The sequence below is a fragment of the Pterocles gutturalis genome, unplaced genomic scaffold (assembly GCF_000699245.1).
Source record: "Pterocles gutturalis isolate BGI_N339 unplaced genomic scaffold, ASM69924v1 scaffold21686, whole genome shotgun sequence".
In the NCBI taxonomy this organism is placed as follows: Eukaryota; Metazoa; Chordata; class Aves; order Pterocliformes; family Pteroclidae; genus Pterocles; species Pterocles gutturalis.
This window is the reverse complement of record NW_010103586.1, coordinates 3,356-30,370: the sequence shown is the minus strand read 5'-3', so window position 1 is coordinate 30,370 and position 27,015 is coordinate 3,356. Positions and strand designations below refer to the sequence as shown.

General features: G+C 42.7%; 1 protein-coding gene across 1 annotated transcript; it reads left to right on the top strand.

Moving 5' to 3' along the window:
• Positions 1-26,705, top strand: LLGL2 (lethal giant larvae homolog 2 (Drosophila)). The gene is made up of 26 exons (XM_010086768.1): positions 1-293; positions 478-585; positions 6,871-6,968; positions 7,982-8,063; positions 9,338-9,453; positions 10,065-10,223; positions 11,011-11,173; positions 11,367-11,499; positions 12,283-12,337; positions 12,529-12,683; positions 16,174-16,391; positions 16,892-16,959; positions 17,897-18,050; positions 18,159-18,263; positions 18,540-18,832; positions 19,091-19,244; positions 19,579-19,729; positions 20,405-20,521; positions 21,036-21,202; positions 21,935-22,199; positions 22,894-23,047; positions 23,744-23,781; positions 24,246-24,293; positions 24,813-24,855; positions 25,584-25,645; positions 26,032-26,705. The coding sequence occupies exons 2-26, from the start codon at positions 511-513 to the stop codon at positions 26,037-26,039; spliced, it is 3,081 nt and encodes a 1,026-aa protein (XP_010085070.1). The 5' UTR covers positions 1-293; positions 478-510; the 3' UTR covers positions 26,040-26,705.
• Positions 26,706-27,015: the final 310 nt, after the last annotated feature.

Below are 27,015 nucleotides of genomic sequence, written 5' to 3'. Positions count from 1 at the left end.
GCTGTACCCATGGAGCAGGCTGAAAATGTGATTCTTTCTCTTTTTAGCTCAGTAGCTGGGAGGTTACCTGGGGTGAAAACTGATACTGGTCAATAATGCCCGTGAGGCTGGGAGGTAGCCTTTAGATTGGGTTTGTCTAAATGTTTATGCAAATGCTGCAGTTTTGCCTCCCTGCTTTTTGGATAAGGTCAACTGAAGTGATCACAAAATGAATGGCCAAGTGGAGAAACTCTTCTAAAATCCTTCTGGCTTATCTGTAGTGGTTTGCTTTAGCAATGTGAAAATGGTATTGTGTAAGTCCTGAACCAGAGATGCTGCTCTGTGGTGCTATCAGGTTTTAGTTACTCGATAGCGATGTTGTCTCATTCTGCTCTGACTGATCTACGTTACCTGCTAAACCAAAATAAATAACCTACTTCTGCTTGCTTCTCTTCTAAGGCTGCTTTCGTTTATATGGCTTTGCATTTTTTTTGTTAGGATTTTTGGTGCCAAGATACTACAGTGAAGAAGATGAGAAGGTTCTTAAGACCCGGACATGATCCAGTGAGAGAGAGGCTTAAACGCGACCTTTTCCAGTTTAATAAGGTACAGTGCTTTCCTCAAACTTCAAGGCATATGTGTGCAAGGCAGATCTATCCTGAGCCACTGCACAGTGTAAAGGGAAAGGAGAACTACTTGAGTGTGGGTGGAAAAGTTAAATTTAGGAGCAGTGGTTTGTTCTCTTTTTCAGTCCTGTTCTTTTTTCCCTGATGTGCCTGACTCGTTTTCCTTAAGCTCTTGAGCACGTTCTGAATTCTGGCGTTCGTTTTTAAGGAAAAGGATATTGCCACGCTGTTGAGTGACACTTGCTGAAAGAAGAGATCTTCGCAGCAGCTTTTGTGTACTCTGAGTGTTCTGTAGTTTGTCCTGCTATGTGCTGTGAGTGCAGTACCCTGCAATAAAAGTAAATGTATTTCTAAAGACACACATAAGCCACAGCTTGTGATGCAGCTGAAGGCAGAGTTCTTTGTCCATGATTGTACTTTGGGTTATAAGTATACCTCTGTTTTTAAATGGGAATTTAAAAGCCTGTGGTAGAAATGTGGCAGCACCTAGGCAGCACGATGGCCATTAATAATGAATATGCTATTATCTTAGTCTGAATCTGTATCTAGCTTTTTTCCTTCCCTCTGTGAAGAGGAAATGGCAACGACTGTGCTATCTATCCAGCGCTCTGGGCATTTTTCTTTTGAGCCCTGGCCAGGAATATAGTGCTTTCATCTTTGTAAATGCCTGGTATTAATTCATCGCTAGGCTAATGGCTACTCCACACCTTCATTGGGTATCAGAAATATATTTGTAGGTTTTGTATTTCCATGGTTTAAAGGGAATTTTGCTGAAAATTATAGTGGGTAAATGAAGTCAGCCTGGGAAATAGCCTCCTTGAGTCATTAAAATTCTAGTGTAGATATCAAAAGTTCTCCTTTATTTGAGAATAATGATTCAATGTAATTTGGTACTAAACAACACCATTTCCCTGCATACCTCCCTCTCATTGGGGAGACAAAAGGAACTCAAGGGTGCTTCAGGCCTGTTCTCAGCTTGCTACCAAGAGGAAATGCTGGTGCAGATGCAGTAAAAATTTCAGTAAATGAAGACCAGGATTGAGTTGCTTGCGTTTAGCTGAGTGCAATGGCAGCTTCAGAAAAGATCTCCCAGGGTTGGGTAAGGGTTGCTTATAAGCATATAAAATTGTAAATACTTTGGAAAAACCTTTGCTATTTCAGGGATGTCTCTTCCTTGAATGTGGCTTTCTCTTCTGAGAATGTTTAGCTAAACTTTACCTGCCAGAGACAGACTAATTTGGATGATGCAAAACAGGGTTGAAAGAACTAACTTTTGCAGCAAACTTCCAAATATATTAGACGTTGGCATCAGGGTTTGTGACTCCATTTGATTCAATCCTGAAGGAAAATATTGCATCTTGTTTGTAGGGAGGTGACTACTTTGGACACTTCCTAATGGTTTACTTTCATTAACAACTTGGTAATTAAAGGCCTTGCAAAATGCATTTGCACTTTTAAGCCACAGTAGCTTGTTCTTTTCTAAAAGGAATCGGAAAGGGAATGAACATTATACCATCACCTTACACCAGAATCTTTTACATTATACCTTTTTCTTGCATAAAGTTGCATTTTTTTACAAGTCTTGGTGTGTCCCATTCCAGTATTTCCAGAGATAATGGGTCATTTGAAAACCTCTACCCTTTGATATAATAAACATCTACTGACAGCTAGGTAGACTGGGAAGATCTGGGAAAGTCAGGCCTTAGATCTGACCTGTTGAAGGTTGCGCCTCCAAGGAGCCAAGACACACAGTGCTTTCTGTGCCAGGACTGTCCTTGTCTATTGCACTAGTGAAGCCAGCATATTAATGCTGGTAAGCAAGTTTTTAAACACTTGTTATTTGAGGTCTTTAAAATTCTTCTGGTTAAGAACCTGCTTGAGAAATATTTAGTGGGACTGTAAAGTTGTTGATCAGAGGAATTGCACAGTGTATTTGCACCTCTTCCGTGTGTGATGCAGGTAGTGACTAAATAGCAGGTCTGTACCTTAAGAGTGCTGGGGATTCCTGCCCTCCTTTTATTGTTTACACTGAAGTTGAATATGAATGCAAGATGCCACACAAGTTTAGTGTTAATATAGTGCAATGTATTTGGCCATGCTGACCCAGTAATGCACTTCAGTTAAAAAAAGTATTTTTAATTGGTGGTGGTGGATTTTTTTGTTTGTTTGATTGTTTTACTCCCTCAAGTATAAATAGGTTGCAATCTTTTTGCTGTTTTCCTCTTGCATTTCTGTTCTGGATAACAGGTGGTCCAGATAGTTTTAAAGGACTGATTGACGACTGGATTAGCTCTTCAAGCTGTCCTCACACTTGTGTTTGTTTCAAAAAACACCTTCATAAATCCTGCTAGTCACTTAGCTTTGCATATCTGTTTCTCTGTATGAGTAAGAACTTCCCATACTTGTGTGTACCTGTTGCAAGAATCTGTTTTTAGCTCAGTGGATAGAATGAAGGATAAGGTATGTAGACTTGGCAGTCTGCTTCTTGAAGTTTATCCTCCTTTTGGAAGTAGTATTTGGATGCCTTTGGCTCAGTCCAAGCCCTGCAGAAGGAACATGTTCAGGCTGGCATTGTCAGACTAGCTGATGGGTAACACGCAAGTGAACCAGCCTGTCTTACAGCTGAATGTTACCAAACTGGGAACATTGCATTTAATTTATGGCTTTCTGTTTTTTCCCCTTTTCAGTCTTGCTAACCCTTTGCTAATGGGTGTGATGGATAGATAGCTCACTTGAAATCTGAATTAGTGTCTATGCGAAGTAGATTTAACACATACAGGCTTCATTCTTTCTTCAAAAGGCATTTAACAAAGGTATGGGGTTTGTATTGCCTGTGGTTGGGTTTGTCTCTTTGTCACAAAACCATCTGAGAGGAGAAGTGGAGAGAAGTGAAAGAAGGAAGACAGCACTGGATTTAATCTGCACAGCTTTAGTGTGGGCTGGGGACAACTGTTAAGCTCGGCCACGTTTTTCCTGCAGTAAATATGACTGCCATGAAGCATTTCTGCTAGTTAATGCTGCTGACATCAGACTTACTTTTACCGAGTCTGACAAATCTGTGGTCTGAGGAAAATGAAAATGAAAGCTCCTACCTTTCCTCAAAGAAACAAAGGCCCTTTTGAGAAAGAGGGCACACTGTGGGCACTCTGGTTTCTTATTTCAGTTCTGCTGAAGGGCCCCATTGTAACCTCTCCTGCCTTTTGCCCCCCTCCCTCCCCCTTGCTGGGTTTACCTGCTGAGCAGGTGAAAGGATTGGCTGATGAAAGCTGCCGGAGAGAGGGGAGGAAAGGAGGGCAGCTGAAAAGCTGGCTTGATGCGATTTAACAACAGTGTAAATAACTGCAAGAAAAAGATCTGGGTAATCAGGACAGTGAATGTGAATGCCTGGCCCTGGTGGTGTCAAATACAGTCAAAAAGCCACCCCAATGCCTTTCTGTGCCCAGCTGTGTAAACAAATGAACTACATAGGAGGGAGTTATCTTCCATTCTGTCTTAGGAGCATCTTGGTTGAAGATTCACAGCTATCAGAAACCATTAGTATGTTTACTGCATAAGCAGTTGTGTAAAACGCTGTGGTTGTTACTGAAGCTGTCGTCTTGTGCTTCTGCACTTGGTACTGCTTCCTGCAGTGGCCTTCTGTTACTAACAGTTTAGTCCTATTTTTTTCATTTCTGCTGAAGGAAAACCTGGGGAAAAAATTACCCTCCCTTTATTAGGACTGAATGGTACACACTCAGTTATGCAGTTCGTAGATTTCATACTTGAAAATTAAAGCTTTTATTGACTTGTCTAATGTGTTTACAAATTAACACATCAAACCCAAGATATAATCAGGCCACTATTAAGGCTTGTATTGACAGCTTCCTAACAGGCAGTACGGTACTGTACAAGTAGCGGTTTTCTGCTATGAGAGTTACGGCTAAAGCATTATCTTCTGGCCTGGAAGAAATCTCAGGATAACCATGGTTTCTAATTGATGTTTCATTGAAAATGGCACCTGGTTGTGCTGATGACATGACAGCGTAGCGACTGTGAACAAGCTGAAACTAAAGCTAACAGTGGAACTATGATGGTGTGTCCTTAACAAGTTCCTCACTGTGTTTTTGGGGAGAGTGGGATGGTGTCTATTGCCCGTGCTACAGCTGATTTGACTGTCTGATTTGTTGTTAAGGTAACATGCTATCTTGGGTCTTCTTCCCAGAATTGTATTCCATGGCTTCATACTCCCACAACACTGAAAACTAGACTTTTCTTCCTCAGCAGCTCTCATGGTGCAGAGAAATTCCTCTTTGCCTGTGCTGGATTAGGAAACTGCTCTGTTTCCATTTTGAGTTCACAGGTAGTTCCTAATTTCATACAGTCTCTTCTAGGAAGTTTTTTAGGTGCAGCTAAGCAAAGGTTGGTTAGCATCAGCTTCAAGGCCAACATTAAAAAGATTGACTTCTTAAAATTTTTTTAATAATATAAACTTAACACTTAAATTACCTTCTTAGAATATAAATAAGTAAGGCTGGAGATTAAGTTGTCATAAAGGGAAATAAACTCAGTGGTCTTGGATTCAGTAGTACTAATCTTAATTTACTACATACAGAAGGTTAAAAATTAGTAACTACTCCTTTGCCCAGCGTTATGAGTTGACAAGCAGAAAAATGGGAAATGCCCCAATATTTCCAATTGTATATGTTCTAAAATGTCTCATCTCCCCCTAACAGGACCTTGAACTGGGGTAACTGATGAGTTAGAGGAAAGAGGTCTATGTTTACAATTTATACAATACAATCAAATGGCCAAAACTGAAGCAATCTGGCAGACTATGGAGTCAGCTGTATTCTCCTATGCCTGTGTCTTTGCACCGGAACAGTGGAAGGGCATTAAACTATTCTGTAGCAGCTGGGAGCACCTCAGGCTAATGGCATGGCCACAGAAATGAAACTGTCTTTATTTGATTCTCCTGCAAGGGACTGAGTTGGGAAATCACTATGCAGGAAATACAGTCCAGGTGTTCCAGGTGGAATAAACCATGAAGCCAATGATGTGGTAGCTCCATCTCAAAGAAATGATGAAAATGAGGATGGGAGTGAGGTGGAAGTGCCTACTTGTGTAGATGGAGGGTTCTCTGCCTATTTTTTGTATGTGTGTGGGTGGTCTTCGGGCTGTTTTGTAACAAATTCCTATTCTGCAGCTGTCCAGCTTGCCTTAGAAGAAAGTATTTTCCAGAAGCTGGGACTATAAGGGTGACGATGAAGGAGCCCTATTAATCTTTGGGCACACAAATCCCTCTTCACACGGCGATACGTTGTTTGACACTCGTGCATACTTCCTTTCTTTAAACAATGATAACAGCTGTACATTAGCACTTCTAAGAACTTGACTGAGCTATTTCACAAGCAGCGTGTTTGCATCCTTTAAGTATGGTAGAATATTCTTTGATAGTGTCTAAATGCATCGGCCATGCAAGTGTGGTGTATACAGCATGCTGCAAATCTTACTGTTGGTGCAATGTAAATTCTCCTTTAGGGAAGCCACTAAACCAAGCAGCATACTGCTCCCTGTGAGTGGCTGACATCTTTTTGTTATCAAGTGGTTTTCAATTAGTCCAAGGTGGTCTAGCAGGCTCCTGCTCTTTTTAAAGTCTGGTGTTCTTGTGCTGCCTCTGGAAAATGAATATTGGTTACATTAGTTTTCCTGACTGCCCCATAGGAGATCTGTTTAACAGTTTTCTTGATGAGCACTGATGTTCGCTCAATAGTTCTCCATAGCTTTGCACCATTTCTTGATGTCAGTCAACAAGAGGATGTCATGAAGGCTGCCCTGTGTGGAATTTGGCAGATAAAGCTGACTTTACAATGCACAGTAATTGTGTCAGACTTTGAAATTGTGCTGAGCGATTGGTTTGCAGAAGTAAAGTTGATGTGGAGTGATGGAGGGTATTGTGGGGACTGAGTAAGTTGTGCTTATGCAGAGTTATTTATAATCTTAACATAAAGAGCTGCTTGGGTTACTGCTTTCAGAATATTTCTCTTTTATTTGTTACACTTCTGTGGAGTGTATCCTGGCTGCCGAGCCAGGGGCTCTTCGAGTAGATTCATCCTTAGGCTGTTGTTCAGCAAATCTGTTGAAAATTGTTCAAACACAGGTTAGAAGAAGGTGCCATTAAGTGCTGTATTTCAGACTGCCATGCCATATTTAAGTTCTGGTTTTTATCTGTATATAACAATGCCTGTGACACATGCTGTTGATCATGATTTTTCTTTCTCTCTATCAGACCGTGGAACATGGATTTCCCCATCAACCCAGTGCACTGGGCTATAGCCCATTTCTCCGCCTTATGGCCATTGGAACGCGATCGGGAGCCATCAAACTGTATTCTTTTGAACAACTTTGGCTAGATTTCTCTGACAGCATCAGAATGTGCAACTTTGAAGACACTGTAACAAGTTAGACTAAGTATAAATTTGCAAGCAAAGGATTCTGAACATTGGAACAGTTTTCCTAGGTTAGAAATTATTTCGCTCTAATCGGAATGGTGTTATCTTGCCAAGAGCTGAACTATAGCTCAAACAGAAGCTGAGCTGATGCAGATATTCAACAAGATTCTTTGCTTTTGCTATGGAGAAGGTCAGACTAGATCTGGCCTAAGTTTAGCAATCCTTCATGTTGTAAATTCCAGGGTTGTTTAAATATTTGTGTCAGGGTTCCTTTTTTTTTTTTTTTTCCTCCTCTTTTTTAAAGCAATTCTGTTTCAAAGGTTAAAACTGAAGTCAGAAATGCTTTCAGCTTCCGGACGTTTTTGACCATCCAGGCATTAAAGACCTAAACATCGAAAGTGGTGACTTTTTTTTTTTAGCTAATGATGTCTAGTCTGATTTTTGTGTATATGCGAGGCACTGAGGTGTTTCCCACGGCACAGTGCCAGCTACTCAAGCTGTAAAACAGGCGTATCACTCAGCCCAGAAAGGAAAAGTTGGTGCTCTCTCTGCCTGCTTAATCATTCATTCCTGGTGTTGTTTGTGCTCAGGGACTGGACTCCACATGCAGGCGGTAGCCATCTGTCTCTTGGTTACAAATTAGTTAAGCAGGATTGTAGTGTCTGGGAAACCACTAAACATCCCTGAGAGAAAACAGGGTCCAGGCACCTCTTCTGCTTCTCCTCAAAGAATGGAGTAAACTCCCATGTTCTCCTGTAGTGTACGTAACCTGCCAGAAGCGTCTAAAATCAAAGTAGATGTGGGTTGGTTCTTTTCAGTCCAGATCACCAACAGTACAACATGGTTTCAAACTAATCTGTTTCCATCTTGCTTGCTAGCAAGCCTCTTATCAATTAATTGTAGCTGTAGGTCATCTTAAATACTGTAGATCCTCAACAGACTCTTCAGATACGGTGCTCCCGGGGTGGAGTTCATGGGTTTACATGAAGAAAACAATACTGTAATGCAGATTCACTTTATACCTGATCAGGTAAGTGTGTTTTCAGTACCTCTGTGACTTACGGAGACCTCTCTTAAACAGGTGTGAGTTTGTTCCAGGCAGCTGGGCTCCTATTACCAAGTATATTCAAATGCTGCTTGGTCGGGAATGCTTATCCCAGTGTTATTTTGTGCTCTCAGCAGCCCTTGTTGCTGTGGAGATGCTTGGTAAAACTTAAGAGTAGCTTTATTGTTTGTAACTGTTAGTCATTTATCTCAAACAACATATTTGGAATGGTAATAAGGCCAGAATAGTTCAGGCAATCTGCTGCAGAAGGGAGACCTTCCTCTTCCTTTTGCAGCCCCTATTCTTTCCGTAGCACTGGGTGCTCTTTCTTCTGCAGAACAGGTAGCACAGCAGCTGCTGCTGAACTGATCTAATTATTTGCAGGAGTTCAAAACAGTACTGCTAACCTCACCTGCTCTTAGCTTGTTACCTTTGTGTTTTGGGGTATTGAATCTTGCTCCTGGGGATTACTGAACAGTTATTGCCACTAAAAATAGGAAGGCAGAATTTTCCAAAAGTCTGGTTGTCTAACCACTTTCCCTTCCCTTGACTGGCAGACTGGTGTCTTGACCATGTACTTTGTTGCCTGATGCCCCCAGTATAGGACTAGTGGCCTCTTTATGAGAGGGATTTAATTCTTGAGGCGGTTTTGGGTGTCTGTTTGCTTAACTAATGGTATAAGCTGAAACTCCCATAGGGAGTGTTGCACCAGGTGTGGTTTCAGCAGGTAAAATGCTGCAATTTGAACATACAGCCAGCAGGGCTGGGCTCATAAAAGGACTCTGACACAACCCTCCAGAATGAGGTTGGACATGAAGAATGCAAGGAGTGTGTGGTGTAGTAGACTGTATCAGCCCCACCCAAAACTGGGGTGTGTTGCAGCAAACCATGCTGAGCGAGAAGGTGGTGAGCTAACAGCCTGCAGCTGCCTTGCTGAGCTTTACAGCATAGGCTGATCTTTCCAAGAGCCTAAATCCTTGTCATCCCCCTCAGTGATAACCTGTGCCTTTGTCCTATAAAAGAGGGTTTTCAGGTTTTCAGCCTTTAGGCTACTTCTTGTCTGCCCCCAGCCCCCATATCTCCCTCACTGTTCACCAGCGGTGTTGCTGCAGTATATAACCACCACTGTAAAGACCTGTGGCTGGCTCCTCAGTCCTGTTTTAGCAGAAAATTATGAACAGCAGCAACTTTATTGCTGGATTTACTGTGTTATGTTTAATATTGTGATTCTGAAAAAAGCATATTGTGTGGTTTTGTAGTGCCAGCTGGTGACATTGCTAGATGATAACAGCTTGCATCTCTGGAGCCTGAAGCAGCATGGTGGAGCATCTGAGCTGCGGGAGGAGCACCGCTTCACGTTGAAAGGGCCACCTGGGTAATGCACAAGGGTGTTTTTGAGCTAGTTTGGGGATAAGCAAGCAAGTAAGAAAATTCAGCTATTGTTCTAGCTAGAGCTTGTCCTGTTCTTACAGACTCTCACTCCTGTGAATCCATTAAAGGGGCATCCATGGAAACCAGGCAGGAGTTGGCTAGGGCCCAGGAGACCACCTTTTAAGTGTGTTGTACCAATGTAAAGGGCGGTGTCTTTTTTTTTTTTTTTTAATATTGTGCATCCACTTCTGTGCTAACAGGAGCTGTAAATCTTAAGGCTAAGTAAATCTAAGCATCCCTTAAATCAGAGTTTAAAATACTGCTATGGTTTTAGTTTCACTTGATCTTGCCAGTTTTGGGTGAGGTATTTTTAGCTCCTTTGGGGACTCTTAATAAGAGAGGCTCTTGTAAAAAGGCATCTGGGTCTTTGTCTATGCGCTTGTCTAAAGTCTTTTGACATGATTTATGTTAAAGCTTGTGTTTTCCTCCTTCAAAAATCTGTACCTGTAAAACAAATGACACTTGTAAATATCCCAGCTGAGCTGTTCCTTCTCTCAAGTACAGTAACAATTGTCTTTTTGCATGGAGCTGATGAGAGTCTCTTTGCACCCCCAGGTCTCCACCGAGTGCCACACAGATAACGGCTGTCCTTCCCCATTCCTCACGGGAAGTCCTGTATCTTGGCACGGAGAGTGGCAACATCTTTGTTGTGGAGCTTCCATCATTCAGAGTGCTAGAGGACAGAACCATAACCTCTGAGGCTGTTCTGCAGCGGTGAGTGAGCAAACAGGCACTGCTGTGTAGAGGTGGAATCCCCTGAGCTGACATATCCTTTGTTAAAATGTCACCCTACATTATGGATTGGGGCCTCGCTCTTGTGTTAAGCATTGTCCAAATCTGCATGACTCCTGTGAAAATAACTTTTGATCCTGGTATGCGTGAAGTTTCTGTCCTGGTCAGCCCAGTACTGTCACTGCGGAGATACAGTATACAGGCAGAACTGTACTGGAGACACTTGGACTAAATCTGCAAACCTTGTGCCCTTTCCCTTGTGTTTACTCTTGCAAAAAATCTTAAACTTAGCTGTAATTACTCATTTAATTTTTTGACTATTGGGAGAACCTCTGATGCTGCTTTGTCCTAATGAGGATTTTGTCACTCTGGAGTTTCAAATACTGATGAAAACTGTCCTGCTTCATGTCGTTGTTGCTTCTTACTGACATTTCCATGTTACCTTTATTCTGTAAGAGTCATAAGAGAATAGGGTGGGTGATTGAGACTGTCTTTACACTCCTGGGATCCAGTCCTGGAATTCATTGTAAACCTTGGGTTTTCCCTGAACAAAATGGGACTGGATGCATGTTCATGTGGCAGGCCTGGTGTGATGTCTTACATAAGATTTTTCTGATGCTTGAAGAATTTCCGTAAAGATTGTACTTATTCTCATCTGTTTGAACTTTTTGTTGCTTGATTTCTCATTCTTATACCTTAACTGTTGTTACAGTCGTATTGGGTTCTACCTGGAATAAACTTGTCTTGGTTTTCTCTTCTGCTTCTGTAGGGTACCGGAAGATTACTGTAACAGGCGATCATGTGAATTAGTGGAAGCCCTTCGGGAGCATCCTAAGAACCCTGACCAGATCCTGATTGGATACAGCAGGGGCTTGATTGTCCTCTGGGACCTGCAGAATAACAAAGTGACACACCATTTCCTGGGCAGCCAGGTATTAATTCAATCTAAAGGCAGTTCTGCAGGGCTCTCTCCTCTCAGAGCACTCTGAAGACAAGTGAGTGTAGGGAGAGCCTGACAAAGCTTTGCTTTTTTTTTTTTTTTTTTTTCCCCCCTGTAAGAATGCATTGGTTTTGGGGGGGTTAACAGCTCTCTGGAGAGCAGTCATTGTGTGCCTTTCTCTTCAGCAACTGGAGAACCTCTACTGGCAGAGAGATGGCAATAAATTCATTAGTTGTCACTATGATGGGAGTTACACCCAGTGGCCAGTATCCAGTGACAACAGGCAGCCTGAGCCTCTGGAAAACCTTGTGCCTTATGGTCAGTAAGTGAAGTTTAATTGTTACATATTTGTCTAAACTCAAACTTGTTTTGAGCTTGTGTGGGATGTTCAAGTCACACTGTCCCCAGTGTTTAATCCTAATGGCAGAGTGCAGAGCTGCCTTTTGAGTGGGTCATGAGCCTGGACTAAGGGATTTCAGTCCAGTTTTTTTCTTTGATTTTGAACTCCCTTTACATTGTTGAGATCTGTTCTGAACATGGAGAGTGAATGTGCTGAAGAAATTAGTGTCCCTTATGAAGAAGGGTGTTGGTGATTTAGCTCTTTGTTTTAGTTCAAGTGTCCTTTTCAGGAGTTGCTTGGATCTTCTGTAATTAATAGTGAGCTAAGTGTACTTCTTGTTGACCTGAGTGGTGATGAAATGGTGTCTCCAATTTGCTGAAACCCATCAAATAGGGATGACCTCATCTTTTGAGTCTATAGAAGCTTCTAAATCTCTATCACCTTTACATTAGTTTCACGAATGCCTGTGTTTTTAAGAATCCTTTCTGGTTAATCAGCTTCTACAACAGCACTTCCACTCCCTGTTAGCCATCAGCAACATGATTCAAAACTTCCCCTGAGTCTAAGCCTTGTTTTGCTGAGGAGTACTGTGGTCAGTGTGTCGCAGAAGGCTTGTCTGATGTGGCTTGCTCTGGGGAGGTGGTGATGGTGCTGACTAACAGATGGCTGCCCTTGGCTTGGAGGCTGAGGTGACCTAGGTGAAGCAGAATAAGGAACTTCTTACACAAGGATGCACTTCTTGAATTACTCTGTTCTCTTAGGTCCTTTTCCTTGCAAGGCCATCTCCAAGATCTACTGGCAGACAACAAAAAATGGGTAAGTTTGTGGTGTATCCCTTAACTCTCACCTGTTTAAAGGCTCTTAAAGGGTGCAGCGCGTAATACCCTAAGAGCCCTTTAGAGTAACGTTACAAGAATTTTTTGTCAAGGTTTGGCTTGCCTCATGTCTTTGAAATTTTGCTTACTCCTCACTTCAGCATGCACCACTAACTCTGTGTATTTGTTAAGGCTTCCTTACATCATATTCCAAGGAGGGATGCCCCGGGCTAGCTATGGTGACCGGCACAGTATCTCTGTTGTCCATGGCAGTCAGCAAACAGCCTTCGACTTCACGTCACGGGTGATAGACTTCTTCATAATCTTCAGTTCAGAGCCTACTGCAGGTATGTGATGAAAGGGCATTACTGAGGAATTAGAAGAGCTGTGTACGCATGTGGAAATCTGCTTGGTATAAGCAGCATAAGAAATGTGAAGGAGGTCAGTTGTTTGAGGATTTTTTGAGACTTTGATGGAGAATCATTTATGTTGGAAAAGACCCTTAAGATTGAATCCAACCGTAAAAGAGATTTGCTTTTTGAAGTACTGGTAGAAAGAATGGGCTGGTTACAAATGCCATACATTTCTCAAAAAATTAAGCTACTCCATTAATGAGAAAAGATCTTTTAGGTTCATGTCAGTGTAAGCTCGACACTGGACATAACGAGGTCGTGAAATGAGGATCTGAATATTGCTGTTTGGAAATAGCACTTCAAAGGAAGCAATAATTAAAACCAGAATTTACTCCCACTGAGACACTGTTTCTTTTAATTACTACCTGGATTTACAACTACGGTTCTGGGTAATAAATCAGCAAAGGGTGCAAGGGTCAGTATACAGAGAACTTAATTTACTTACTGCTGGTGGACATGAATGTAAACAGTTCTAAAACTGAATAGCACTCATTCCAGGGCTTGCTTAGAGATTGTCAGATTCTTGCTTCTGTTGAAGAGCTTTGTTGCCCTTATTTACACAGTAGCTGTAATATTCTCTCTTTTTGTGGAATTGTAAAGGATTTTCCTCAAAAATTCTTTGTCTAATGCTGGTGTAATTCTTGCTTCTGGTTCACTTGAAGTAACTGAGTATAAAATGCTATTTCAAGTTCTGCAAATGTGCAGTATTGGAAGTTGGGTCAGAGCAAATCGCAGAAGTCTAGATGCTTTTTAGGAGCTTGTAGGCAAATCTTCTGTTACTGAAGCCAGTCTTCTTCTCTGGAGACATTCAAAGCCCGCCTGGATGCGTTCCTGTGTGATCTGATCTAGGTGTTCCTGCTCCGGCAGGGGGATTGGACTAGATGGTCTTTTGAGGTCCCTTCCAGTCTCTAACATTCTGTGATTCTGTGTGATTCTGTGAATTTTCCCAGGCGTTCTAGCTTCTGGTTTACCTAGTAGACTAGTTTCTAAACTTATTTGTCTTCTGGACTGCAGGTGGTGGTGACAGCTCCCAGCTCCACACTGGGCATTCAAATGTGCAAATGCAGTTTGCTCCCTCTGGCCTGTTGTACAAAGCAGACCACAGATCCAGGGGAGGACTGTCTTGGGAAAGTAGGCATAAAGAAACAGCTTTTGGATTCCCACCCACCTCTCCCCCCTAGACTTTAACACATGCTCTCAAGTCACTGAAAAATCAGTAAAGAAATAGGCAGAATGTAACTGAGATGAAGTGCTTGTGTATGTTTATTATTACAGATTTTTGCTACACATCTCGGCCTTTTATAAGCATCTTCCAAATTTGCAGAACCTATAGGTCTAAACCTTCAGGCTTAACAATGCCATTAAACTTGAGGTACCATTTAGCTTTCACTGTTAAATAAATTAGACCCTTTTACTTTCTATGAAGTTGCCAGAGCTGAGATTCTAGATGATGGGACAAAAGTCTTAAAGATTAAACAAATCTCAGTTTTTTAGGTGAGAGATTGACTACTTAAAGTTCAGTTCCTGGATATGATTAGAAGTCCTTTAGGATGAAGTAACTGAACTTAACAGGCTTTATATTTATACTTCCCAAGGATTGAATTATCTGGTTAACGCGACTTCTAGTGGGCACAGACAGGAGCTGCTACAGGAAGCTGAAGCTGTTGCACTTAGATGAGGAAGTTTTTTTACAATAAAATGAGGTTTCTGTGGTTGACAAGCTTCCTTGTGGCTGATTGCCTAACCTTAGTGGATCTACGTAGCTTGCCTTGTTTGCCCTTAAGCAGTCTTCCCTGCAGTGGCAATGTGAAGGCATTAATTGTATACCAAAGCCACTTAATTTAATAAGCACAGAGCTTATGCATTGCAGCATGGTGTTAGCTGGTGACTTTCCACTACCCTGAATATGCTGTGGAAACACTTTTTAAAAGGCTGGCCCTTCCTGTTTTCTTTTTAAAATTAGCAGGTGGATGAGTGTATGGCAGTCATGACATTCTAGCATGCTTGCTTGTTCAGCAACTTAAAATAGACTCTTGCCATAAGCAATGCGCTCAGATGTGTGCTTTTGCAGGGAGAAAATTATTGTTAAAACAGTATATTTGGTTAATGTTGGCAGCAGCAGTGAGTGCAGGGCTGATCATGCATAATGTAGTACAGGTATGATATTACTTGTTCTATTCAGAAGTCCTGTAGGCAACTGCAAATGATGGCACATAAAGCAAAGCAAAACTGAATAGAAAACATTTTTCTCATTAAGAAACTGAACTGATTAATCATGTGCGATGGCTGTGGCTAGTCAGAGGTGAAATTTGGGGTGTCTATAACTAGAGTGATGCCAGGTACTAATTACTTGAAGTTAATTTTGTGAGTGATCAGTGTTGGTATGTGCTTATGTCTATAAAGACGCCTTCTTGCAAGTGTATTCCGGGTAATCAAACAACTAAAGAAGGGAAGTAAAAGTACAGGTTAGCAGGGAAGGTCAGTGAAAAGCTGCTGGTTTGCTTATGGCTCACTATTTATCACCCACCCGCCCTGATGTGACATTACAGCTATGCATTCACTCAGATTTCTGTAGCTGTGTTATTTGTTACTGGTGTGAACTTACTCGTGGTTTTGGTTTTCCCCACCAGTTGCTAGTGTGGCTCTCGTGAAGGTTACTGCAACAATGTCCTTGTAGAATAAATATTTTTTCACTTTCATTCCAGTTACAATGAAAAATCTTAAATTCTTGATTGTGTCAAGTGTGATCTGTAAAGTTACATTAACAGATGTTTTGTTTGTGATCTTGTCCAATATATGTATGAATATATATTAGACGAGGTACACGCTCTTTCAAAAAGACAGTCCAGAGGATGTGCCAAATATGTGAGAAGCAGGGAAAATGAAAATAAGAGAGATGAATTGTAAATACTTGTCAGTTCAAGCAGAGAAGCGTTCTGCAGAACCCCAGGCATTACTGTGTTTAAGCAGCTTAGCCTGGATGGACTGTGGTCCTAACACAGGACTAAATGGGTCACTGCTGGGGTTTGCATGTCTGTACACTCCATGCTGGTAATTAGCTGGAGGTAAACTCCTTTGAGTTCTGGCTTTTACAGTGGTGACTATGAGCTTGTGTTATTTAGCCATGTATGTTGTTAACAAATTTGTTTTTTATTCTGCAGTAGAAGCTATGAAAAGTCACTCTGACAGTCCCGGAGTGGTGTAAAGAAACATGAATTTGCAGTAAATCTGTTAGTATCTTGAAATCTATTAATATTAGTGCCTCAATAGGTCCAGTTAACACAGAAGCATATAGAAGTGTTGCCAACAAAAATGTTTGTGTAGAGCTCTGTGATAACAGTTTTCAAATAAGCCTTAGAGGAAGCTTGTTTCTATTAACCTTGGAGGTCATTTTTCTCAGCCCCAGTGAATCTTGTTTCTGCAGAGTTTGATGACCCTTCTGCTATGGTGGTGCTGGCAGAAGAAGAGCTGGTAGTTATAGACTTGAAAACTGCCGGCTGGCCAGCAGTCCATCCTCCGTACCTGGCTTCTCTCCATTGCTCAGCCATCACCTGCTCTCACCATGTCTCCAACATCCCACTGAAACTGTGGGAGAGGATTATCAGTGCTGGGAGCAAGCAGAACATTCACTACTCGAATATGGTATGGCAGCTTTAGATGTACATGTGTTCCTGTGCATTTCAGAACAGCACGACTGCTCCGAGTGTGGGTGGTCTGTGCTGCTGACTGTGTGTGGAGGGATGAGTCCCAACAGACGTTGTCCTGCCTCTTAATAGGGTCGAGAAAGGCTTTTTCCCAGAGTACCACCAATACAGTTACTCACGCTGGGGGATTAAAATGGGATATTTTTTTCAGGCTTTCACAAACTAGAAGGAAAGTCTGAGTGTTCCCAGCTGTCAGTGGTAACAAACTTCTCGTTTAAAGCATGAAGCTTTCGGCACAGCTTCTTGAGGAAATGTGTAGAATATCTCCTGAAAAGCACAGCTGGTGTCAGAACAGGAATATCTAATCCAAACAAAAGCTAACAGCACAGACTGTTTCACTGCCACTTGCACTGAAGTCCATGCTCTCCCGCTGACTGAATATTGTCCTCATGCTGTCACTGCCTAGGAAGTCACAGTCTTCCCTTAATGTATTTGTAGCCGTGGCCGATTGATGGTGGTACAAACATAGCTCCAGATCCTCCGCAGAGGGACTTGCTTCTAACAGGGTATGTATGTAAGTGTTAACCATCAAGGAGCCCTTTCCAGCTTCTGTTCCTCCTTTTGAACTAACTGAGGCTTTCCTGGGGGGTTAGTCTGTTCATCTTGTAGGGAGGAGGTTGCAACTTTACAGTACAACTTCTCAAATTGGGCTGCTAGCTTTGTAAAGCTAACTGATTCTGCTACCTCTGAGCAAACAGTTTGTCATGTCCACAGGTCACCTAGAAAGCTGGCTTATTTGTAGCTCTGACATGTTATCTGTTCCCCCTACAAACATCAGTGTAGAAGTCCAGGCAGTAATCCAGACTGGTTCAAAGGTAGCAATGTAAAAGCGGAACCTAATCGTGCAGGTTTTGAAGCTTCCCACACACACGCCTTACACTGTTCTGAATCTCAAAAAAGAGGTTAGCTCGGACTCCTGTCTGCTTTGATGAGCATGAGCAGATCTAGATAAGTGGTGGAAGCAGCTAGCAAGAGCTTGTCTCATCACGTAAAAATGTATAATTTTCTTTTCAAAGCACTTTTAAGAATTTCTGTGGGCTGTTCTTCAGACTTCATTCTTGATGCAGCAAGGTGTTAAAGTCCCTACTCTTACGTTAGAAGAATGTTGCCAATTTTCACCTGGAGAACTAAGATTAAAGCTTGATTTCTAGCCCCTCCCTCCCCCTTTTACTCTCCGAGTAATAGTATTTTTGTCAGGATGAGTTGTTCCTTCTGTATGTAGAGCTGATTTCCTTTTTGGTGCTTTTTGGAGTAACCTGAAATTGTACACTGGTGTCAGATCTCAGAATCTTTCACTTGCAGCTCTAAGTTGCCAGAGCTCAGAGCTTTGTAAACAGTGTGGTTTAATCTTTGATTGTTTTTCCCCTCTATTTTGTCATCCCCATCTGGGTAATTTGCTGTTCTCCTGTATGATGTGTGTTTCTCTAATCTTTCCCCATAAAGGCATGAAGATGGCACTGTGCGGTTTTGGGATGCATCTGGTGTCTGCTTACATCTCCTTTATAAGCTAAGCACAGTGAGAGTGTTTCTCACAGATGCTGATCCCAATGACAATATGAACACCCTGGGTGAGGACGAATGGCCTCCGCTTCGCAAGGTAAGATAGCTAGTGCTTGTAGAAGCTTTCTGAAAACCTGAGGAGTTTTGATTCTTGTCCTAGTTAATGCACCCCCAAAGACCAGCCGCTGCGTATTCTCTCGCCTAGGTTGGGACCTTCGACCCTTACAGTGATGATCCTAGACTTGGGATCCAGAAGATCTACCTGTGTAAATACAGCGGATACTTGGCTGTAGCTGGTACAGCAGGACAGGTATTGAAATATAAACAGTCATCATAAAGCTTGCTTTTAGTGCAGGTTGTCACAGTGCAACTTAGAAATGTGTTAAAATTGGAAGTACTTATTTCTATAGTGGTAAATCGATCCAGTTGCTGGAAACATTTCATGATTTTCTGCTTTCTCTGATCTGTATTTTAGACTTTATCTAATGCTGTTTATCAGCCCAGAGAGATGCTGTAGTTCTGCAGCTGCTGAGAAGGATTGCTTGAATTGTAAAAGCTGTAGCAAAGTTTGTCCTCTTCCTTTCAGGTACTGGTGATGGAACTGAATGATGAAGATGCAGAACATGTTGTGGACCATGCTGAAGCAGATCTCCTGCAGGACCAAGAGGGCTATCGATGGAAAGGTCATGAGAAACTAAAGACTCGAGATGGACCTGTTCGATTTGAAGCTGGTTTCCAGCCATTTGTCCTTGTCCAATGTCAACCACCAGCTGTAGTCACCTCGTTGGCCCTTCACTCTGAATGGAAGCTTGTGGCCTTTGGTACTAGTCATGGTTTTGGGCTTTTTGACCACCAGCAGAAACGACTGGTCTTTGTCAAGTAAGTATTTTCTTTCTGGGAAGTCTGTGGTACTCATCTGTTAAAGATGGCCTGGAATTGCTAACAAAGCAAATCGTTATAAGTGATTTATCAAGAGCAGTCAGTGTAACAAGAAGCCCTGCCTCTTTGGACTCTGTCCTTGAAGATCTTCAGGAATATATAAGCATGTTCTGACACCTGTGTGTGTCCTGTTGGACTCTTGGGAGTGATTGCCACCCAGTAGAAAGTGACCACGTGCCTACTGTCTCTGTCTTTCAGGTGTACTCTGCATCCCAGTGACCAACTGGCCTTAGAAGGCCCACTGTCTCGAGTGAAATCCTTGAAGAAGTCCCTCCGTCAATCATTCAGGCGGATCAGAAGAAGCCGGGTGTCCAGTAGGAAGCGACGAGGAGGTAGTGGAAATGCCTCAGAGGTGAGGGGCCCACCTTTTTGGGGTCCTGTTTACATCTTGGAGCATGCAGAGTCTCAATTAGACTGCCTCGAGGAAGAGGTGGTCTGCAGTCCTGCCATGGTATTAGTAGCTCCTGGTATAAGGGCAAAAATGGCAGCTTCTGATGCTGCTATCTCTTAGATAAAATAGTAACATTTTCAGAGAAAACATACTGTCTGTAGTTGAACATATGATGCAGAATATACCTGTTCACTGATATGTTGGGGCTTTCCCTTTCTGTTGCTGCCACTTTTACTGTCTCTCTCTCTCCCCTATGTCTCTGCCTGACTGACAAAATGTCTCCTCATCTTTGAAGGTGCAAGAAGCAAATGCCAAATTTGACCAAGACGCATTGCAGGAAATGGAACTGGCGCCAGTCCAGCGGAAGATTGAAGCCCGGTCTGCAGAAGACTCTTTCACTGGCTTTGTGCGCACCTTATATTTTGCTGATACCTTCTTGAGAGACAGTGAGTAGAAAAAGCATCTCTCCTTTCTTCCAAATGGGTTTTTCCTCATTCTGCCAAGGAATATATTAGGAGTTATTGCCAGGAAAATTCTGCACCTCCTGCGTCCTACTTTGTGCAACACTGAAAAGCTAATATAGAACAAGAGCATATGTTGTCTTGCAGAATTGTTATTCAGCCATTCTGGCTGCTGCCTAATCCAAGGCAAGTAGTAGTTCATCTTTGGATGCAGCCTTTATGTACGGTTTTAAAATGTGCTGGGATGACATCTGACTTTTTAGTGTAAGCTTTTCCTTGTCTCATTACTCTGAAGCTCACCCCAGCCCCCAGCAGAGCCTTTTAATTTTGGTGGTGGCTGGTTGTGCATCAGAGCCCAAACAGATATTATGCACAAGTTTACTCTGCTCATATGTGATATAAATAGGTGAAAACTGGGTGCAGCAATTGTAGTGTCTGATGGAAACAGCACTCTGTTCCCTTTACTCACATGCCATGTCCTTTATCATGTACATCTATTGGGGAAAGAATTGTAAGAACCTGTAGTTTCCCTGGCACGTCTGCCCTAATATAAAGATATTTGGGATGTAAACAGAGGGAGGATGTGTATAGCTAGTGGAAAGCAGTTATCCAAGGATGTCATAGATGGTGCCTTGCTCATGAGCCTTCTTGTTGCTCCAGGCTCCCGCCACTGCCCGTCTTTGTGGGCAGGCACCAATGGAGGTACAGTCTACGCCTTCTGTTTACGTGTTCCTCCGGCAGAGAGGAGGATGGATGAACCTGTCAGGGCAGAGCAGGGTAAGTATGCCTTGTGAAAGCAAGGTCCTAGTGGAGCTGAGCTATCATTTCTATAACCAAGAGTTACATACAGAAAAGTAAGGTAGCTGAACTGCTGCCGTTTATCAGTGAGAGTGGAGCTAAATTATAGCAGTGTCTGAGCTAAGCAACGCTTACTGCAGCAACAGAACCGAAGGGTAAGCTCCAGCACTGCCTGACGTGCCTTAGCCTCGTTTCCTACTGACTTCAGAAATTTAAATTTGCATCAGCTGTCATTGAAGTTTACCATCAAGCCTCAGTGCACATGTACCTTATTCTGACAGCTGGACCTGTGATCTTTATATAACAGTAGTTACTGTTTAACATGAACCAGTTCAGTCCAAATACCCTTTAAATTTTTTTAGGCTGTGTTTCTATAGCCAAGTTGTATAGGTTTCAGCTTTGAGAGGATGTGAGTGATGTTCTAACACAGTGTCTCTGATTAGACTCCTGTTTGGTTTTTCTGCTAATTTTCCTCCTTATCTTGCTTGTCTAGCCAAAGAGATCCAGCTGATGCACAGGGCTCCTGTTGTGGGTATACTTGTCTTGGACGGACGCAGCACTCCCCTCCCAGAACCTCTAGAAGTAGCACATGACCTTTCTAAGAGTCCTGATATGCAAGGCAGCCATCAACTGCTGGTGGTTTCTGAAGAGCAATTTAAGGTAAGTATTGCCCAGGGGGTGTATATGGGCTGCGTGTAAAATCTGCTAAAACACTGAGCAGTGCTCAGTGGAAAGATAACTCTTGGGAGTGTTTATTCTGCTGTACCTGAGTAACACCCCTGGGACAGCGTTTCTGTTTGGTGCAGTCCATAAATGAGGTGTGTGCTGACAAATTGGGTATTCAGCATAGTGATGCACATGCTGAACACATAAATTTTATTCCTATATTACATTATACTCTCTGGACAAGGCTGCTGCTGCTCTTGGGAAGAGCTTTTGCTGTGGTTAGTGCAGAAGCAGGAATTGGTAGGCATTTCTATGAAGCAACTAAAAAGTTCTTGTTTTGCACACTAACTAGTCAGCATAAAAGAGTTGAAGTAGCTTGCTGTAGGCTGGCCCTGGGTTTTTAATGGGGAAGAGCACACGGTTAGTGTAAACTCTGTTCTCTTTCTGTAATAATTTGTAGCCAAATATGGAGGGGTTTTGAAAGAACTAGAGGAGAAATGCAGTTTGCAGCTGGAAGGGTAAAAACTGCTTGATGTCAGAACAGAAGCAGATTCCAATGCTGACTGTGACTGATTACTACTTGTCCCATGAGCAGGGGGCCAGGTTGACTCAGGTTACACCTGTGTGTACTTGCGCTGAATGAGAACATTGTTAAAGGAAGGAGCAGGGGTGCGGCTGCTGCCATTGTGCAGGAAAGAGATGTCAGTGTCTTGTTTCTGTTGACAGGTATTCACATTACCCAAAGTTAGCTCCAAACTGAAGCTCAAGCTGACGGCCCTGGAAGGCTGTAGGGTACGAAAGGTGACGGTTGCTAACTTTGGCAGCTGCAAGACTGACGATTACAGTGAAAATGACCTGACTGTCCTGACTAACCTGGGAGACATTCAGATCATCTCACTGCCCTTCCTCAAGTTACAGATCCGCTACCCTTGCATCCGCAAAGAGGATGTGAGCGGCATTGCATCCTGCGTCTTCACCAAATACGGCCAAGGTAAGGCGTGCTTCTCCCAAATCACTGCCTCTGTTGTGTGTTTGAGAAAATGGAAAAGGGAGTATAGGGCTTGGTTTAGAACTGGCTGTGTATATATGTGAATATTATGTAAATATACCCATTATATGTTCCTGGGCAGTTGCCAACAGGTGCTGCCGTGTGAATTAGCAGAAGTGAGTTTATTCCATTATTGTTAATGAATAGACTAGTTTTTAGATAACAGGTTGGATGTGCCCTGTAGGTAGCTTCCATCTGGCCACCCTTCTCTTGTCTGGAGTGAAGAGAGTGGCTGTCTGTGCAGCAGGCGCTGTGGAAATGGCAGCATTGTGCCTCCTATACATGTCTGTGGCTCAGCACTCAGATTGCAAAACTGAGATCCCACATCCTATGGCTGCCGAAGGTGGATCATTGCTTTGCAGTTCAGTTTTTACACCTTTCTGTGCTGCAAAAGTGTCAGCACAGGACAATACAATTATCTCTCAGCATAATCTTAAATTACGCAGTCTCTAGGCTAATCAGTTCTTGGGAAACTGGGGTAATATTTTCCTCAATGTTTCCTCCTCGTTACGAGGAAATGCAAGCCCTTTCAGCCAAACATAGAGGATGCTTAGAACTGTTCTTTTTGGATCACCTCTAGTTCTGGAACTGTATTCTTGAACTTGAGGATTGCTTACAAATTCCCAATCATCTCTAGGTTTCTATCTGATCTCACCATCGGAGTTTGAGAGGTTTTCCCTTTCTACCAAATGGTTAGTGGAGCCCCGGTGCGTTGTGGATGTGCCAGAAGTTACAAGCAACAATCATGTGCACAACAAGTCTGGCATGGGGAATGCTACAAGAAAATTCAGGTAAAGTCTGTAAAACTCTTGCACGGTGACTGTGTCTGAGTAGCGAGATCTATTCAACTGTTTCCAGCAAAGTTTTGTATTTTATAAAGAATGTTGTCTTCCAAAAACAAAACAAAAAAAACCAAACCAAAACAAAAAACACCACCAAACTTTAAAGTCTGCCAACAACATTCCTAGATGGATTGGCATCAGGAAATGTAACCTTCTCCCTGATGGTTTTCCTACTTTACTGTACAGCTGATGGGACAAAGTGGTGAAGCGCTGGAATTAGTATCCCTAAGCTAAAATCATAAACTGTAAGCTCTGGCTTTCTTGACTTGTTCCCTCATCATATGTCTGACTGGCATACTCTTGCATACTTCAGGGGCTGTGTGTTACTGACAAGAATGAACTGTTGCTCTGTGATGGGAAATCAAGTGTTCCCCCTCTCCTCTTAGAACATCAGGAAGTAACAGTAGATCTGACACTCTAGGAAATCCTATAGGAAGTTTATTCCAGAAGTTTAGAAATGTTCTCTGATGCCTGCAGACTTCTGCATCACCAACATGTGACAAAGCCCTTCCTACATTCTTGCCCAGCAAACCGTTTAGTTAGCATGCATTGGAGCTTATTGTAGCTGCCAGGAGTATACCTGAATTCTCTGCACCCCTGTGCCTCAGAGTCAGTGATTGTTTTCTGCCTCCTTTCCTTTTCTAGGGGATCGGGAAGGAGCTCAGGTGACTATGGAGAAGATGGTAAGCAAAAAATAATTGTACTAAATGCAGCATGGTGATGTGTAAACCCAGAGACATCTTTCCTATTGCTACAGTTGATATTTTCTACCTAAGAAAGGGGAAAGTAAGGAGGGACATAAGGGAAACATTGTGACCTGCCTGGACATGGTAGTCGCTAGCTCTAAGTTGCATGTGGCAAGATTGCCTTGAAGGGCTAGACTGTAGTTTCTGCTGGAAGGAAGAGGCTGTGGGAGGATAAGGTCTGAAATTACAGATGAGATCTGTTAAACAAAGTAGTATTGCTGGAAAATATAATTCAGTATGTGAGAGGCTTTAAGGATTAGTTGTGAAGCATTCAGTAAAGTCAAAAGGTACTTAACAGGGAAAAAAAAATCTAGTTCCATTGTGGGTTTCCAAAACTGCACATATTTCATGAAAAGGGGAAAATATTGTTAGGTAAAAGCTTTTTTCCTACTCTTTTTTAGAAAGGAAGTCTGGGAGGCTGATGGAACATGCCTTACTCAATGACGAAAGTGAGTGAGATGGTCTTGCTACTGTCAGGGCAGGTGCCTTTCTGGGTGGGAAAAGAAGCAAGCTGCTGGGAATCCAAGGTTCCAAGGAATCTGCAATTACACAAGACTGGCAGAAATACTGGGTTTTCATTAATTAGTGGAAGTGAGGGGTTGGACAGATAGTAATGCCCTCAGGCAGGGTTGTTCCACATAGCTGCATTCACTGCTGTGAAAAGAGAAGGATTTTTGCTTTGCAGTAGGACTTGTGTAAAATGACAGCTGGAACAGACTGTTCCTTTGGGGCTCTGGTACTCTGGGACTGGCAACATTTCCTCTGGCAAATGGCTGCTTTAGCTTTATGCCAGTCTGTTCAGTAAAAACCTGGTACTGCTGAAGAGGCAGTGATATTGTAGGGTCTGACCTCTGCTGTGGGAGGCAGGTTTTAAAGGCTGTTCAGTGAGGAGGTGGAATGTGGCTAGGCTGCTCCTTGAAAGCAGCTCTGGCTGATTTGGCTCACTGCTTTAACCCTCTGCTTTCCAGAAGTCCTGAAGGAGATCCAGAGTACTCTGGAGGGGGGCAGAGGGTGAGTATCAACCAACTTTTGTTCCTAATGGGTGGGGCTGGCAAGGGAGGGCGTTTCTAGTTGAAAGCAGGGGGATGCCCAACATGATGGCAGGGATCCTTGTGCTGGAATCTGGTCATATATGTGTCCCACAAACTAGCAAAGGGCAATAGTAAGAGAGAGGCAGGTTCTCTTTCACATGTTGTCCCTTGACATTTTTTTATGAATAATGCTTTGTCTCTTTCTCTCCGAAAAGCAGGAGAGATCCCATTCCCACATCCCAAAGGAACAGGACTCTGAGTATTCGCATACAGGTTTCTATTTGTGTCAACCCATACTGGTCTAAGGGCAGGCCACACGGGCTTAGTTGGTCGAGGATGGGACTCTGGAGTTTTAATCCTGGCTTGACACTGACACTTGGACATGTTCAGTATCTCTGCTCCCATTCTGTCTGTACAGTAGAGCTAAGCTACCACCACGGGTGCGGGGCTTTATCTTGTCTCCCTAGAATACTCATGTTCAGGTGACAGGGGCTACGGAAATATTGACAGAGGACTACTGTTTGCAACGGATGCAGGAAGCTTGGTGGGAATGGTAACTGCTGGTGTGTAAGGATAAGTGACTGCCTGACATGCTCTGCTCTGCGCACTTCCTCTGGACACTACCTAATCCTGGTCTTCTGTCAGCAGCTGGGAGTGGATAGGATGATACTGCATTGCAATAATGAATCTTTCCTTGTGTCATTGCAGGAGCTATGCAGAAAGAAATTTGGCAAGAAGTCCACTAGGACATGGATTAAGTAATGGAGGAGGTAGGTGAGGCTAAATATATTTCAGGCCCAGTGAAGTAGCCAAAGGAAGCGGAAAGTGGAATAAAGTTTCTTTAAAAAAAATCATCTTATTTAAATGGCTTGCGATAGTGCAGAACTCTGATCTGAATTTTCAGAATGGGAATCTGCTGGCTGAGTGATGTACTAGCATTGTTCAGCACCTTACATGCCACATGAGTAACTATGCTGCATCAGTTTTAAAGGAAGAGCTAAAAATCCTTTGAAGGCTCCTGCCTAACTCTTAATCTTACCATAAAGCAAGCTGGAGAGGTAGCCAGAGCACACAGCAATAATCTGTTGAGTATATCAACTCATTAGCTTTCAACTTCCATTTTCTAAAGTGGCTTTTGCATTCTTTTATCCCAAAGCAGATTGACCAGAATTCATCATGGACTTCTTGGCATTGGATTGAGTGCCATAACACTACTGATTGGGCAAACCGTCCCTGGGGAGAGGGCACCACTGCTCCCTGCATCGCAGGCTAGTGAGCTGCAACTTGCATGCGTGTGCATGCCTGTCTCTGCCTCCCCTCTTAGTGCCTCATTAGAGACATCTCCTCTTGGAGCCCGCCTTGCGTTAGGACAGAAGTGGATCGCCAGGTCTGAAGCACCACAAGCCTCTGAGTACATCTAACTTTCAAATGTTTGCACATTTCTCTTTTCTACTGGGCTGGGTTTTAAATTATAAATGTTACTGCCTTGGTGCAGGATTTTAATAAACGCACACTGTTACCTCCAACTGGTTTAAAATTATTTTTTGTACAATTTTTTAAAATCATGGGTATTTCAGTTTTAACAGAAACATTTTAGAAATTTACTTTTTAAAAAAAAACATTAAATAATATATGCTAGATTCCTGTGACTGCTGTATGTGGTATCTGAATGAGTAATTTTGGTTTTTGTTTGTTATGGTACTGTTAACTGGCTTTATGGATTTGGGTAGAATCTATTTTTGTAGCCATTCAAATCAGAGGAAAACTAATTGAACTTGATTTTTGTTTCAACACTACATCACTCTGTTTGGAAATAAAACTCTGAATTCCCTTTTGTAATCCTTGTCTGCTGTCATATCTGCTCTTTCCATCAGCAACAGCTTTCACATTGGCAACAGGCTTGTGCCTGCTACTTACCCCTTGAAGAAGGTGGAGCTGTCCCTCTCTGCGCTGTACAGGCAAAGAACATTCCTGGAGATTAAGCCTTGTTAAGGTGGTTTGGAGAAGACACATGTTGCATGCAAGTTGATTTGTATCACTGCTCTGCAATTCATACATCGTGCTGCCAGAAAAGGGCACTGGTACAGATTATAGTCCTCGGAAGGTCATCTACTGCCTTGTCCTGAAATAACTTGGGTGA

Excerpts from the sequence above, each read along its gene's own strand:
- LLGL2 (XM_010086768.1), top strand. The coding sequence starts at position 511 with ATGAGAAGGTTCTTAAGACCCGGACATGATCCAGTGAGAGAGAGGCTT. Across the intron at positions 11,174-11,366 it reads ACCATTTCCTGGGCAGCCAG|CAACTGGAGAACCTCTACTG; the intron begins GTATTAATTCAA and ends CTTTCTCTTCAG. Across the intron at positions 19,245-19,578 it reads GTAGTGGAAATGCCTCAGAG|GTGCAAGAAGCAAATGCCAA; the intron begins GTGAGGGGCCCA and ends TCATCTTTGAAG.